General features: G+C 30.0%; 1 protein-coding gene across 1 annotated transcript in view; it reads left to right on the top strand.

Annotated features, from left to right (window-relative positions):
• The window catches only part of unc79 (UNC-79 domain-containing protein), a 183,383-nt gene that overhangs the window by 112,134 nt on the left and 55,514 nt on the right, over positions 1–15,735 (top strand). Inside the window, exons 28-33 of the mRNA XM_075372061.1 lie at positions 2,725–2,866; positions 8,216–8,483; positions 10,665–10,755; positions 11,041–11,139; positions 13,039–13,259; positions 14,565–14,839. Of these exons, the coding sequence (XP_075228176.1) occupies positions 2,725–2,866; positions 8,216–8,483; positions 10,665–10,755; positions 11,041–11,139; positions 13,039–13,259; positions 14,565–14,839 (1,096 nt within the window). The remainder of the gene's footprint in view (positions 1–2,724; positions 2,867–8,215; positions 8,484–10,664; positions 10,756–11,040; positions 11,140–13,038; positions 13,260–14,564; positions 14,840–15,735) is intronic.

The following is a 15,735-nucleotide window of genomic DNA, read 5'->3' on the forward strand; positions in this document are numbered from 1 at the left end:
ATAAAGAAATTTATGATGTCTATGAAAAAATGTTATGTGCAAATAAAAAATTAAAAAATGTGTTGTTTTGAGAAATCATGAAAAAGAACATAGCAGACTCCATCCGCAATCACAAATGATTTTTTGAAAAAAGTGAATGGAAAAATTAGTGAAAAGAGATTCTTTACAGTTTCACAATTATCAAATGAACTTCTTAACATTTCATATTCAGTGATTTATGAAATCTTAATTGACAAAACACTACATTACCAGATGGGTCCCAACAATGTTGACAAATGGATACAAGGGAAAATGTCATGTTGCAGCTCAAAAACGTTTGTCTTGCTACCAGGTTTGAAGAAGATAAACTCCTTTTGACTGAAAGTAAAACTTTGATATTGTTCACCAGTGTTTAAACAAAGCAGTAATCGAAGAGATGGTGGCATTCATCAATTTCAAGGCTCAAGAATTTTAAACAAGAACGTTTATACAGGAAACTTATGGCCATTGTTTTTTTGGGAAAACAAAATTGCTTATTGAGCTCCTTAATTGTAAAATTACTGTAAACACTGATACATATTTGAAAACTCTTAAAAAACTTTGACATGCTCTTCAAAACAAAATGCTTGGGAAATTGTCCAATGGAATTCTGTTTCTGTATAACTACAGTACCACACATCACAAAAAAAATGGTTCAAGAATTAAAGTGAATGTTGGAAAATCTTCAAACACTCATCTTACAATCCTGACTTCACATCAAATGTTTATTAACGTTCCCACATTTAAAAGAGTGGCTTGCATCACAGAGGTTCAAAGTGATAAGGAACTGAAGATGAAGTATGGTATTGGTTTAAATACCATCAGGAAAATTTTTCTAAAGCTAGTATAACAATATAAAAGGTGTTCTGCAGTGAATGACTGTAAAGAAAAAAAAAAAAAATATATATATATATATATATGTAAAAGTTAATTTAATATAATACATTTTTCTGTCATTCATTTTTGTTTTTATACATCCAGTTGGCCCTTACTTAAAAAACATATCTTCTTAATAATATTTTTTTTTTATACCAGAAAACAAAACTAAACTATCAACTTGTGTTGAAAACAACTAGTAATGTAAAATTATTCTATTTCTGTATTTATGTATACAAAGTCTGTAAATAAAGTAATGAGACTAGTTTTTTTGGCTGCCAAAGTGGCAACAGTGTAAAGTTACTAGTAAACATATGGTTATATGAACAGCTGATTTATATCAGGTATTAATATATTTAGTCTATTGTTGCCACTGAGACGTAAACAAACTTTAAGTGAAACAAGTTTTTTTGTGATACAAACATTAATGATACTAATTATGAGCAACGTTGTGCAATCAAGTTTTGTGATTGCACAAAACTTTTTGCTACTGAAACTTTTTCAGAATTGAAAAGGGCATATTGAGATGACACTGTCATGAGTCCAAATTTTTAGGTGGTTTAAAGCATTTTCAGATGGTTGGGAATCAGTTGCGGACAATACATGCTCTGGAAGACCAAATCAAAACCATCCTAATTTGTTTCTTTGATAGTAATGGCATTATCCATAAGGAGTTTTTGCCTACAGGACAGACTGTAAATCAATATGTTTCTGAGAAATTCTTGAAAGACTGCGGAAAAGAGTTGCCTGCGTTAGACGAGCCATCAAAGACAAATGGATGCTGCATCATGACAGTGCAGCTTGTCGCATTGCACTCTCAATTAATGAGTTTTTGGCAAAGAAAAACATTTCTGTAATTCCTCAACCACCTTATTCACCTGACTTGAGTCCCTGCGACTTAAAAAAAACACCTCAAAGGTCACCATTTTGGAACAGTAGAATACATTTTAAAAAAATGTAACTGACCATCTAAAGGATATTCCGGTTTCTGAGTTCCATCACTGCTATGAAGAGTGAGAAAACTGTTTGAAGCATTCTGTGGCTTCCCAAGAGAATTATTTTAAAGGTGATAAGAGTCCATGTATAATTTGATTATAAATAAAAAGTTTTTCTGAACCAGTCTCATTACTTTATTCACAGACCTCATATATATTAAATTGTATCAATACAAACCATCTAGTACAGAATATAAAGATAAAACATATCTTACCTTAATTTTATCATGAAAGTACTATGCGAAATCCCACATCCTCAGTCATGATTGAAATCTTTAATTAAATTGCATATTAAAAATTAAAAATACTAAAATAAACCATGTAGATAGTATAATGTTTGTTACATTAGTATAATATTGTAATGAAGATTGAAGATAATAAAAAAGATTTCATATTATGTGATTTACCAGAAAGATGTAAAGTGTGATTATTTAAAATTTAAGGTTCCTGGGCAATAAATTTCATGAATTATTATTTTTTTTAACATATTCTAGGAAAGAATTTTAATATGTAACTATATAAAGTAAACTTTATGAAAAACATCTTTCTGGCAAACTGCAACACAACCAGATTTTATATTTATAACCTTAGTTGTACTACTATAAATTCTTCAAATTTCTATGATGAAAACTGTATGAGAGGTACATGACTAACCAGAACTCTTAAAAAATTTATTAAATTTGCTTCTAAATATTATGTATCAAATGGTGGTACTTTCTGTTACATATAAGCCAGCTTCATGTTGCAAAGATGTGATATAAAAAGTTTTATTTGTAGTTTCTAATTATTTGATTTTTAAAGGTATTTTTATTTATTTTTTATTTGTTTTTTACAGTATCAGTATGGTACTCCTCCACTTAGTCAGCAGATGCAGTCTTTAGTCAGAATTGTTATTAATACTTTAGATGCACAACATCATGTCTGCAAGCGTATACCTCCAACCGTTGTGATTGGTGGACCACCATCTCGTTCTAGAGGTAAATAAAAATATAAATTTAAGCATCTTCTCTTGATGAATTATTCATCTAAGATTTAATTTATTACAGCCTAATAAATATTACATTACAAATAACATTAGATTATAATTAATTTCATATATTATAGTAATGCACTGACTACTACCACTGGCAGTTTACCATCAGTGGTAGCACAAAAACAGGAAATGGCTCATAAAAACCTTTGATTAATTATAAGTAAAAGAATCTTGAGAGCTAATATAGTAAGATTGGATTATTTATAAATCATTATATCTACTATAATGCATATATTCAATAAAAAACCATTTGCAACAAAGTACTTGAAAAATTTAATAACACTACTCCCATGTCTGAATTTAAGGCAACAAGGCAAGGCACCATTCTAAAATTTATATTTTTATATCCTGTTTGTAACTGATTCAGAACCATATAACAACAAAATCTTTAAATAGATCAGAATTTAAATAATTCATCATTTGAATGAATGGCTGGAGGTATCCCCAATCTGCTGTTATCCCGTATTCTCTGATGTTGTCTATTCACTTTCAAGTTTAGTTAAAATTCCAGTTATTGTAACTTCATATAGATTCAACTGAAATTTTTAGTGCAATTTTCTTTCAGGTTCAATTAGTGGCTTTGTTTTAGAAATAGTCTACTTAAGTTATGAGATCAGTTAATTACATAACTGTAGCTGGATTTACAGCCTGTTGTATCGTTATACAATATCAAACAAAAATGTATTTGTGTTGGGTATCATAATCGTGTTTGTTATACACAACCTAACATTGAATCACAAGTCACTCCGAGAAAAATGGTAGCTATCTTCAAAAATAGAAAATGCCATGGTAGATTTACTTGGGAAATTGAGGAGAGAAGTAGTTTACTTTTTCACTGAGTTAAACATAGTTTTGGCTTGCCATCAGATCGTAGAGTTTCAGCTCTGTAAGGTAGATATTTACTCACATCAGGGATAAGCTGTACACTAAATATTGCTCTTATAGAAAGCAACTAACAACTGCTACCTCTTTCATCTTAGTTGTTTTTAAAAAATTGAAATGAGCTTTTATTCTTCTCTTAGTACAATAGTTTTGATATATAATAAAGATAAGAAAACACTGTGATAATGATGGATGCATTATTATAGTGGTTTGTTCAAACTCAGAAAGATATTAATAAGGTAAGAGGAATGGATAAAAAATCTAGAAAGCCTGGAAGCTGCTAGATAGAGCCTGCTTGAATGTTTATACTCTCATGAAGCTTGGGTTCATAGAAATAAGTATAATTACAGGGACTGGAGCTGTAGTGGGTACAGCTTGGATAGTATTCTGTCTGTATCTACAAGGGATTCACAGTACTTCTATGGGTTATCCTATCTTCCTCTAGTTTTCTCCATTTTTTCCTTAATCATTCTTGTCTAGATAAATATCATGGTGACTGGGTCACTTGCCATGCAAGTTCTGTTTAAAAATCTGAGAGCTAGTAGACAACTCTCTTGGTATGTGCAGAAGGATTCTTTTTATATAAGAAATGGATAAATTGTGTAATATTAGATACACCAGGCCTCCTAATCTTCCTGTAATCAAAATCTAAAGTGCAATATTTTAGCAATTTTATTTAGTACTATATTTTCACTTTTATATATACAGTGAAATCTTGCTGCAGACCAAGGGACTAAGTTCAAAAAACGTTTGGTATGGAGTTAAATATGAGTTTTAAAGACTGCATATTCAACTTGTTTCATATGTTGGAAAAACATTTTAGACTTTTAATTTGAAGTAACTCAAATAAGAATTCTCATTATGCAATTAAAATCTGAATATCAAGAACAGAAACAAATACTTACTCTGAGAGAAATAAAGATAACTTCTCAAATATCTTCGTTAATAATATAGTTTTAAGCAAAATATTCTGGTACATAATACACTACAAAAATGCAGTATTAACAAAAAATTGAAAAAAGAAATTTACCATTGTAAATTCTTATTACATCATGACAATGGAAATACGAGGTGTGATCAAAGAATACGGTGAATAATTTTTTATTAAAAAAAGTAATAAGGTTACATAGAATTCGATTTAATCTCCTTCAAAATACTGTCCTTGCCTAGCAATGCACTTATCCCAACGTTGACTCCATGACTGAAGGAATTTCTGGAAGGTGTCTTTCGGAAGGGCTTTCAGCTGCTCGGTCATGGCCTTCTCAATGTCAGCAATGGTGTCAAAACGTTTTCCTTTAAGCACAGTTTTAATTTATGGGAAGAGCCAAAAGTCGCATGGTGCTAAATCCGGTGAGTATGGCAGATGTGGGCAGACAGGAACACTTTTTTCGGCCAAAAACTCACGAATGAGAAGCGAGGTGTGACACGGCGCGTTGTCGTGGTGAAGAAGGAAGCCATTGGTCAATTTTTCTGGTCGCTTTCTTCGTACATCGTTTCGCAAACGTTGCAGTACACCCTTATAAAATTCAGAGTTTACAGTTGTTCCAAGGGGAACAAACTCTGATCGCACTATGCCCTCACTATCAAAAAAAAACAACGAGCATGACCTTGATGTTGGATTTTGACTGACTTGCCTTTTTAGGGCGAGGAGATGAACTGATTTTCCAATGGGAACTCTGCATTTTGGTCTCAGGGTCATAGCCATAAACCCAACTTTCATCTCCAGTTACAATTTTGGCCAAGTCCGGATCTGCATGAAGACGACCCTTCAACTACGTGCAAATTGACACACGATTTTCCTTCTGTTCATCACTCAAAAGTCTGGGGACAAATTTTGCACTCACTCGTCTCATTTGCAATTCATTAGTTAAAATGCTTTGAACGGATCCGTACGAGATGTTAAGGTCTTCCGATAGCTCTCGAATACTCATTCGCCTGTTTGAACGAACCATTGTTTCCAATTTTTGCACATTTTCAACTGTTTTTGAGGTTACTGGACGTCTCGCACACTGCTCGTCTTCAACAGACTCATTTCCGTTTTTAAATCGGTCATACCACTTGTACACAGTCTTCAAAATTACCACATTATCGCCGTATACAGATTCTAACATTTCGTGAGCTTCTTTGGCACCCTTTTGCAACTTAAAACAAAACTTAATGTTAATGCGTTGTTCAGAATCCATGTTGCGCGACAGACACGATAAACACAACCTCACTCTAGTGGCTCTGGCAGCAGACTGGCAAGCTCGAACATGTTACAACTTGTCCCTGCCTGTCTCAGTTGATCACGCTATTGGACAAATTACAGCATATGGACATAGTGTCGGCAGTTGCCGCTATAAAAATTCATTCACCGTATTTTTTTATCACACCTCGTACATGGAAGTTGGTCAATTGTATTGATGGCAATATCTCTGGTTCAGTTTCACTATCTTCTTCACTTCCCTTATCCTTTTTATTCTGTAAGAATGTTTTTAATGAGATCAAAAGCTGCTGAAGTAACTGTGATGGTATAGCTTGTTCAACAGCTTTGATTGATAGTGCATCAAGCCCTACATAAAAATGCAAATCTGTTTTATTAAGATATCCAGAATATTGATTGTTTGATCCACTTAGTCTTTATTATCTTGTTTGATCTTGATTGCCTTTATTATAAATATTGTTCATTTCTGTATTTAGAACAAGGTTAGTTTGTTAAAATGAATTCTTTACTGTTATAGTTTCTCATGTTTTTTTTTCATAAGCACAATCATAATTTATTCAAATTAATTTGTATAAATTAATTTTTTCCGAGTTGAGTCTTCAATAAATCTTAACAAAATTTTCTTTCAGTACTATTTTAACGTTTTATGGAACGGATCGATCATTCAGCTATGGTAGAATACTTAATAGCCATTGGCCAGGAAAAAAGTATGTTAGTTCTGTGACATCGGTTGTGCCATACAGTTTTCTTATCAGGAACAAAATTTTCTGTTCAATGTTTCTTAATCCTTATCCCTTAAATGAATTTCTTCTTTAAAAAATGACCAAAAGTCATCCATGCTAATTTATTACTTTAAATCTTTTCCATTAGTTTTTTTTTTAAATATTAATTTCTTTGACTTAAGCAATTATTGTATTAATAGATATTTTTCTGATACACATATTGGCAGAGACTAAAACTGTGGCTTGTTCCTTTGGCATTTTTTTCCCAAGGTGTTTTTTGACTAAATTTTTAATTGTTATCTGTAAGCAATTTATACAGTATTTCTATTTCATTAGCATTAAATATGTCACCTTCCTTAAAACCATCACTTACACCACCCTACTCAATTTTTAACCAGGTTTTCATAGAATTAAATCAGTATCCCTTGTGTTAGTATCATCATCATTTATTTTTCCAAACTGAAATCTTTTTAAAGTGAGTACCATCATTAAAAGTTTTAGCTATACTTACCATCGTGAGCCTACAGATGAACTAGATAGATTTATTAATTTTTTTGCTGATGTCAAATTATTTAACATCCCATTCTAACTTACAAATTACATTAATCTTTTTCATTTAAAGGGAAAAGTTTTCATTTATAAGAAATTTGTAAAAAGAATATTGATTTTATGACTAATGAAAATGATAATTTTTATTACTAAAAATACAGAAGACTAACAGGCAAATGCAGTAACCAGAACAATCTTTAAACACAAGTAACTCAAGAATTATAATTTTTTTTCTTTATTCAGGTACTTGGAAGACAAACATTTTATTTGTCTATGAGATTTCTGAAGGGTAGGCAATAAACGAACAAGAAAGTTAGTAGTGTTCATAAAACCAAAGCTCAGAATTTCTTGCAATTGACAGATTGAAATCCATCAAATAATAATACCGATTTTTAAAGAATACATTTCAATCTAAAAATAGAGATTGCTTATTTTTATTAAAAAAAATTTAATAAAAATTTGTTTTTTTTTACTGTACTGTCATTTCAAAATGCAATTGAATTATTGTGTATTACCTTACTTAAAATAACCTGAATATTTTGTAATTTAAAAGTTTACAATCAGTCAAAGACAAACTTGACTATACAAGATAATTACCAATATACCACTAGGGTTGGTAAAATTGTTATTAATAACATGATAATTACTTTTATTATTGTAATATAACATTAAATGCTTTTATTATTATATTCACTATGTCCAACTTTTCTCCCATGAACAAAAGTTTTGTACTAAAAAAATAAGCACTAGATAGATGCCTGGGAAAATAATCCTACACAGATGAGTGGACATTTATCTGTTCTAATAGAAGTAAAAGTCATTGCTTAGTATTCAAAGGGAACAATAAAAAATACTGTTACAAAGAGCTTCAGTAATAAGATTTCACGGTATATTGACAGTAGTATGTTTAGAGAACTGTTTTATTTTTTAATATTAGATGTTAGTCAGCCATCACTGGGTGTAGAAGGTGAACATGGAGGTGGTGGAGGAGCAAGTGATAGGTTTGAGACACCACCATTGTCCCCTATGTATTCAGGAGGTGCAGATGGCTCAGCACATATTTCTGTAACTACTAGTAAAGGGAAAACAACAGCAATTTACCATCAAAAGTCACCTGGTTCAATGGAAACTCACTGGGAAGAAGATACTGTTAATTATACTACTCATGAAGGAAAATTAAGCATTATTCGTAATCAGGGATCAAGGTAGGTCTGAATTTTTTTTAAATTACCTTGTTTTATTATATAGTCTATTTTTTATAAATTATATAGTTTCAATGTTAGTTTGAAAATATTAATATATGTAAACTCTTATGATAAAAACATAAAACTACAGAGGAATATCTCGCTAGATAGTACCTATAAAATTTACTCTAGAATATCTACAATAAAATCAAGGAACAATTAGAAAAAGAGCTAGGTGAATAGCAAGGAAGCTTCAGGCTTGGAGTAGCTGTTCAGAATAAATCATTACACAGAAATTGGTCATGGCCTATTATAGACAACAGAGTAAACCACTCTGCATAGCCTGTGGATTTTAAAATCTGTAGACCGTCAATGTTAAAATTTCATACTTCATCCAAGATTAATCAAAATTATAGAGCTCACTCTAACAGTACAATATCTAAAGTCAGATTCAGAGGACAGTTTTCCAAACCATTTCTCATAAAAATCAGGTTGATATAGGGAAATGGCTTATCACCACTGCTGTTCAACTGTGCTTTGTAATACATAATAAGAAGATGGTATGGAGATAACCCGAAGAACATCAGAATTGAAAGACCTAATGACAACATAAATTTAAATTGCCTAGGATTTGCAGATGATCTGGATCTTCTTGCAAACAATATCCAAGAGACAAAACAACAATCAGCATAGAAGATCAGACCCAAGATATCCTTTTAAAAAATGAAAATCATGGTGACTAACTCTCCACTTGCAAATAAAATTGCAGTAGATAATGAGATCAAAATTATGGATAGGTTCAGGTATCTTCAGGAGGAGGTATAACCTAAACGAAAAACCAACATGGTAAAACAGGATAAACAAACTAACCAAAAAATATAAAGAAAACAATCACTAGCGACTAACTTCCAACAAAACAATCTACATGGAGATTGAGCCCATTATAAGCACGATAAAAAAGAAGTGGATTCTTCACATTCTTCAGACATTCACATTCTTCAGACATCTTATCAGAACACCAGAAAACAAAATTTTCAGGAAAATAATAAAAAAAAGTTACGGAACGGTAAAAGCAATAAAGCAGATCACAGAGATTAAAGAAGTTATGAAGAATCAGAATTACAGTAGAAGGTTTGGAGAACTAAACAGACCAGACTACAAACAAATAATAGGAAGGGTAATTTTAGATGAAGAAAGAAAATTAATTAAGATCTGATAGAAGGAAGAAATATTTGGCTGACGGGAAACTGAAGAACCCTTCCTATAAAAATTGACTAAAGTGATATCTTCACATGAAGGTCAAAAAAAGAAAAAGGAAAAACATAAATATTATATATTTAGATAATAAAGAAAGAGTTATGCTAATTATAAATAAACTTTTAAATAAGATTCAATGAAAACCATTTACAAATAAATAAAAATCTAAAACTACATAAGTAAGATTTACAATTAGGTTACTTTTATATATTTGTGATAATTATATTAGTATGAAGTAATCATTATCTACTTTGACAATGACACAACCTGATAAATCTTTCTTATAATCCCAGTTAATATTTGATTGTATTTTCACATTTGATAGTCTTCACTCTGATTATAATATAGCTAAAAATTTTGTCAATCTATACAAATGTAAATTAATAATTTGGAATTTATAATAAACTCACTTTTAAAAATTGTTTAAATTTTAGAAAATTTCCCATGTTGTGGACACCATGAAAAGTTTTGAATACCATTGTTAACTACTAAATATAATCAAAAAGAACATAATTCTAGTTTTTTTATGTTGAGTATTTTGAAAGGTATTGTAGTTATTGAGGTCTTCAAATTAGATGCATAAATCTAGATTATTATAAGGAATAGAACATTTAAAGAAAATTTCAGAGCAATTGAAAATATGTTTTTAGTTTTGAACTTTTTGTCACTTATGTACGTTAAAAAACCCAAACTACTACCCCTGCCATTATCATCATCAATATTAATAAAATTGTGGGAAGTAATTTGTAAATGTGTTTTATAAATTAAAACACTATAATATAATATTTAGTGTCAACTTACTGGGAGAATCTGGAAAAAAAATTGTACATGCAACTGTTTTATTACATCAAATTTACTTTACAAAAATTAAAATCATAGGATAACGTTTAGTTGAATTTTTTAAGGTACATTCATAAATATAAATGGTATTTCTTTCTTTTACAGCTATTCAACTGAGGCTGATGAAACTGAATCTGAATTGGCAGCTATACCAGAAAGCTTAAAATCCGATAGCACTGTGCATGGCAGCTCACCTGTGAGTAGTTGACAAACGTTTTTCTGATACATTGCTCGTAACTTAATTTATTACATAAGTAGTTCATTTTTTATGTAATTTGATCTTTGTTTTAAAAAATTAAAATACTACAGTATAATTTTTAATATGTACATACTTAATAAACTAGATACAGTGCATTGTTTCATAGTAAAAGGAATTTGGTGCAGTCTGTATTCAAAATATTGAAACTGATATTCAACTTTATATCCCTTTATTTATGTGAAATGTTTTTGTTACTAAAAGCAATAATAACAAATGTTTTAGGGGTCTTTGGAAGATGAGGAAGATAAGAAAAAGCTTGAATCAAGTCAAAAAACAAACCGTCCTGTTTGGTTTTTAGGAAGTGATGATCAAGCAATTCAGGTAATACTTTTCCTAGATTACTTTTTATTCTTTCTGCTTTACTTTTTATCATTAAAATTTGATATCAGTAGGTTGTTGATTATCCAGTACCCAATCTACCCTTAATTATATCAGTCTTTTGATTTTGCTTTTCATTATACTGCTTACATATTTTTATCTGCCATTTTTAGCCTGCAACCTGCTGGAGAATTCCAGCTATACATGTTACAAATGAACACATCCATTTAAATCATTTTCATTATCGCTTTACTTTACTTATAAGAAATTATGAGAATTCAGCAAAGGCTGCCAAGTGCCACTTCTCCAACGGAATTCTGTATGTGGTATATATTGTATAATTATAATAAAATATAGAATAAATGACATACAATAAAAAAATCCTAATCTCACTAATAGGAAATAAATAGTATTATATAATTCTGTATGATAATAACTTTCCTTTTTCTTGCAATAACCACCAAAACAATTTACACATATACATTATCACCTTTAAATACCTGATTGTAAAATATGCATTATAAAGTTTCCTGCACAAAAATGTGAGGCTTCAAAAAATGAAAAAATGTAATAACATGGGTTGTTAAAGACTCAGGGTTATTTAAATGACTTATTTAATTTTTAAATACTCTTACAAATGTTCACTTTTTTGTTTTTCCTGTTTAAATGTTGGAACTTTAATTTTCATTTAATATAGGACTTTTAGATTTAAAGATCTTCGGCTTCAGTCAGATTCATTCGGCTCTTAACACTTCATTCGGCTTCTTTTGGATGCACTCAGCTCCTGACAATTCAGTGGCTCTTCACAGTTCACACAGCCACTTTCAGATGCACTCGGCTCCTATCAGCATCACTTGGCTCTTTACAGTTCACATGACTCCTTTTGGATGCATTCGGCTCCTGATTATTCAGCAGCTCCATATACCGTATATAAGCAAACTCATTATTTCATTCAGAGAGCCCTGTTCCAGTCTACTACAACCTTTAAGACTTATTTCAATCATGAATACAATAACTTATTATATTTATGGAGACAATAACTTATATAAAGTTTCACATGTATATGAATAATATTTACAGTTCACAATAAAAATTATTATAATCGAAACTTCATGACTTAATTTATTTAAATGAATCTGCATCAGTTTTCTACATGGGTGTTACCAATGAGCAAATAACAGCTTACTTTTATAATTGCATTAAATTCAATAATTTAATAGTATGAAAAAACAATGTAACAATGTCTCATGTGATGTGCCTGCTATTGTATGATTTTTGTTTCTTACTTTATCTTAATATTTTAGTTGAATTTTTTTTATTAGTATAATAAGTAGCACATAAACAACAAGAACTGAAATTCAGTTCTGAACATATTGGGTTTTACTGAAAGCAGATTATAGACAAATTAAAATACCTGTTATAATTTTCCAAACTAAATTCTAGAAACTTTCAAAAAATATTTTTTAAAGGGTTTTTTATTGGAAATCATGGAAAAGAAAATAATATATCTGCCATTTTATTGTAGAGGAAAAGTATTTTGGAAACTTTTTTTTTCTAAATATAAGTAAGTTTGAACTGATACTTTTCAAGATTTATAAAAATATAATTTTTTAATACATAAAATTTTCAGACAGAAGATAACTAATACAGTCTGTAGAAAAACAGATACTAGATGCTTATAAATGCAGTTAATTGAGCTGATTCAGAACTAATTAGACTGCTATGTTTAAATAATGAAGTGAAATTACTCTGAACTAATCAGAGATGTTGATTTGATGAAGTTATCTTCTCTCTACCTCTGAAGTTTAATAAGTATTATTGATATTCAGGGATAGCATCATAATATTTTAATGCTACCATAAATTGATCTGTTCTTCTAATATTTGATTTCTTTTTTTGTAGAAATCATCAAGTGATAGTCAAAAACTAGGAATAAAAGAAGGGATGAAGATGCTTGTATCATCATCATTATTTTCTGTTGCTCCACGTTTGCCAGCTCCCTCTGCAGTTGTTACACCTACAATGGCACCACAGCTACCTCCACCTCCTCCATCACAACCACAGCAGCAGCAGCAACAGCAGTTACTTCAGCAAGCAGAATCTTTGTCCATCAAATCACAAAAGTAATAAATGAATATTAGGATTGCTCAGTACATTTTATGATTATCGATTTTTAAATTTTAAAATGAATATTTCCTTTCTTCTAAATTTCACTTTTATATTTTCTTTTTGTATTGTCTGTTTCAATTTAAAAACTGATTATTAAAATCAAGTATTTGTGTTTATCATCTAAGATTTAAAAAGAGCTTATAATTGTTAGGTTCAACTGTTTTTTTCTTGTATTATTTATTTATCCATTCTATTGCTACAGACACACCAGTTTTACAATAATGTTTATTTTTATGATGATTAATAACCAATTCATTAATTTTTCCCTGAACTTAATGATAATTGAACTCAGGACCCTGAAGAAACATTTCATCTGTATTGTTGAAAATTTTATATTAATTTTTTTTTTTTAAATGAAAACATTATTGTTTAAATATAATGAAATTACAATAATGTTGAAAATGAAATTATTGATTTTTAAGGTGATTCAGATCTCACCAAATCTTTAGTTAATCATATTTTTATAAGCTGATAATATTAAATTATTAAGCATGATTTTTCAGTTTTAAAAGAGATGATTTATCACTGATCTCATATTCCAGATCCTTTCTTTTAAACTGTAATTACTGTGAGCTTGGTTACAAAAGTTACTCCTAGATTTCTGTTTATAACCCACCGGGTTGCTCTACTGGTGAACGCGTCTTCCCAAATCAGCTGATTTGGAAGTCGAGAGTTCCAGCGTTCAAGTCCTAGTAAAGCCAGCTATTTTTACACGGACTTGAATAATAGATCGTGGATACCGGTGTTCTTTGGTGGTTGGGTTTCAATTAACCACACACCTCAGGTATAGTCGAACTGAGAATGTACAAGACTGCACTTCATTCACACTCATACATATCATCCTCATTCATCCTCTGAAGTATTATCTAAACGGTAGTTACCGGAGGCTAAACAGGAAAAAAAAAGATTTCTGTTTATAGATCTTCTAGTATCCTTTTTATTTTAAAGATTTCTTTAAATATTTTTATCGATATTTTGAGTTGGTACAATCACACTGAATGATAAATTGTAGTTGTTTTTCCTTATTGTTGCTGTCCACATACTTTGATAATTTTTTTTAAGCTTAACTAAGAAAACTGACTTTTTTTTTATATATAAGGGAATTTTTTTATTTAGATTTAAGTTCCTGAAGTATATTTTACCAATCTATAAGATTTTTCTCAAATTTTTTAATCAAATTTACAAATTTTCTATTAAAAATGTTGTATATAATTGCAACCATTATAAAACTTATTTTTTTCTTTTTCTATAAAATACAGGTCACTAGAAAAAGAACATTCAGTTGAAAGAGAAACTGAGATATGGCCAGATAGTTCACAACATGATTCACCTACCCCTCGACCAGTTGGCCGACAAAAACGTTTAGGAGAAGGTACTGATAACACACCTACATCAACATCCTCATCTACACCTACACCAACATTAACATCTCATCCTCCATGGCAAATAGAACCACCTACATCACACTTTAAAGCTGTCCATGTACCAACACCATCACAGGAAAGATTGCTGCCAATTGGTAACAGCAGAGCTGGTAAGTATTATTAATATTTCCTTTTTTTAACGTTACTTTTTCCTTGAAGTAAACATGTTTTCTCAAATTTTCTTTTCCATTTTTTGATGTATTCCATATTTAGTAAATCTGTAAGAAAAATTAATATTATGTTAAATATTGTTCCCCTTGATTCATTCACTGCTGATTGCATTCAATTGAATATGCTGTTTAAATTATGATTTTCACAAATTTTAAACAGCACATCTATTTAAACTATTTAAGTATCGTTCAAAACAGATATTTATTATTTAAAATTAACTATCTAATGAAGTAAGTGCAAGTGATGCATTTTTTCATAATTTCCTTATTGATTTGATGAAATTCTTCATTCACTTTTATTATGTGCTAATCTTTTAATCTAAAAATGTACTGCATACATCTTTAATTATCTACTTATTTATTATTTTACTAACCTTGAATTTTTTTACCATATTTGCAATCTAGTATTAAATTAATGAAGTCTAGTTGTTTTATGGTATAGTTTGCCAACCTGTTTCTTATATTACTTTTTTTATCCAAATTTTAATTGATATCAGTGACTGCACTAATCAGCAACTAAATATCAACATCCTCTTTAGGTCAGATACTCATCTAAATAATACTTGCATCAAGTAATGTTTAATTACTCAGTGATTAACCGAAACTGGTTTACCAAATGTGGCTTTAATCACTGACATTCTTATTTCTACTTTGTATCCTTGTAATTTAATAAAATATTATCCCTAATTACCTTCCATACATTATGAATAGTTTAAGTGAGGATATAGTTTTTATACTTATAAAACCTATACAGTGATCCCTTTTACAAGTTTTGGAAATAACCTCAAAAACAGGAAATTCGCATTAATGTATATGCTAGTTTTTTTTGTTTTTTT

This window comes from Lycorma delicatula, chromosome 7 (genome assembly GCF_047948215.1).
Source record: "Lycorma delicatula isolate Av1 chromosome 7, ASM4794821v1, whole genome shotgun sequence".
Classification (NCBI taxonomy): Eukaryota; Metazoa; Arthropoda; class Insecta; order Hemiptera; family Fulgoridae; genus Lycorma; species Lycorma delicatula.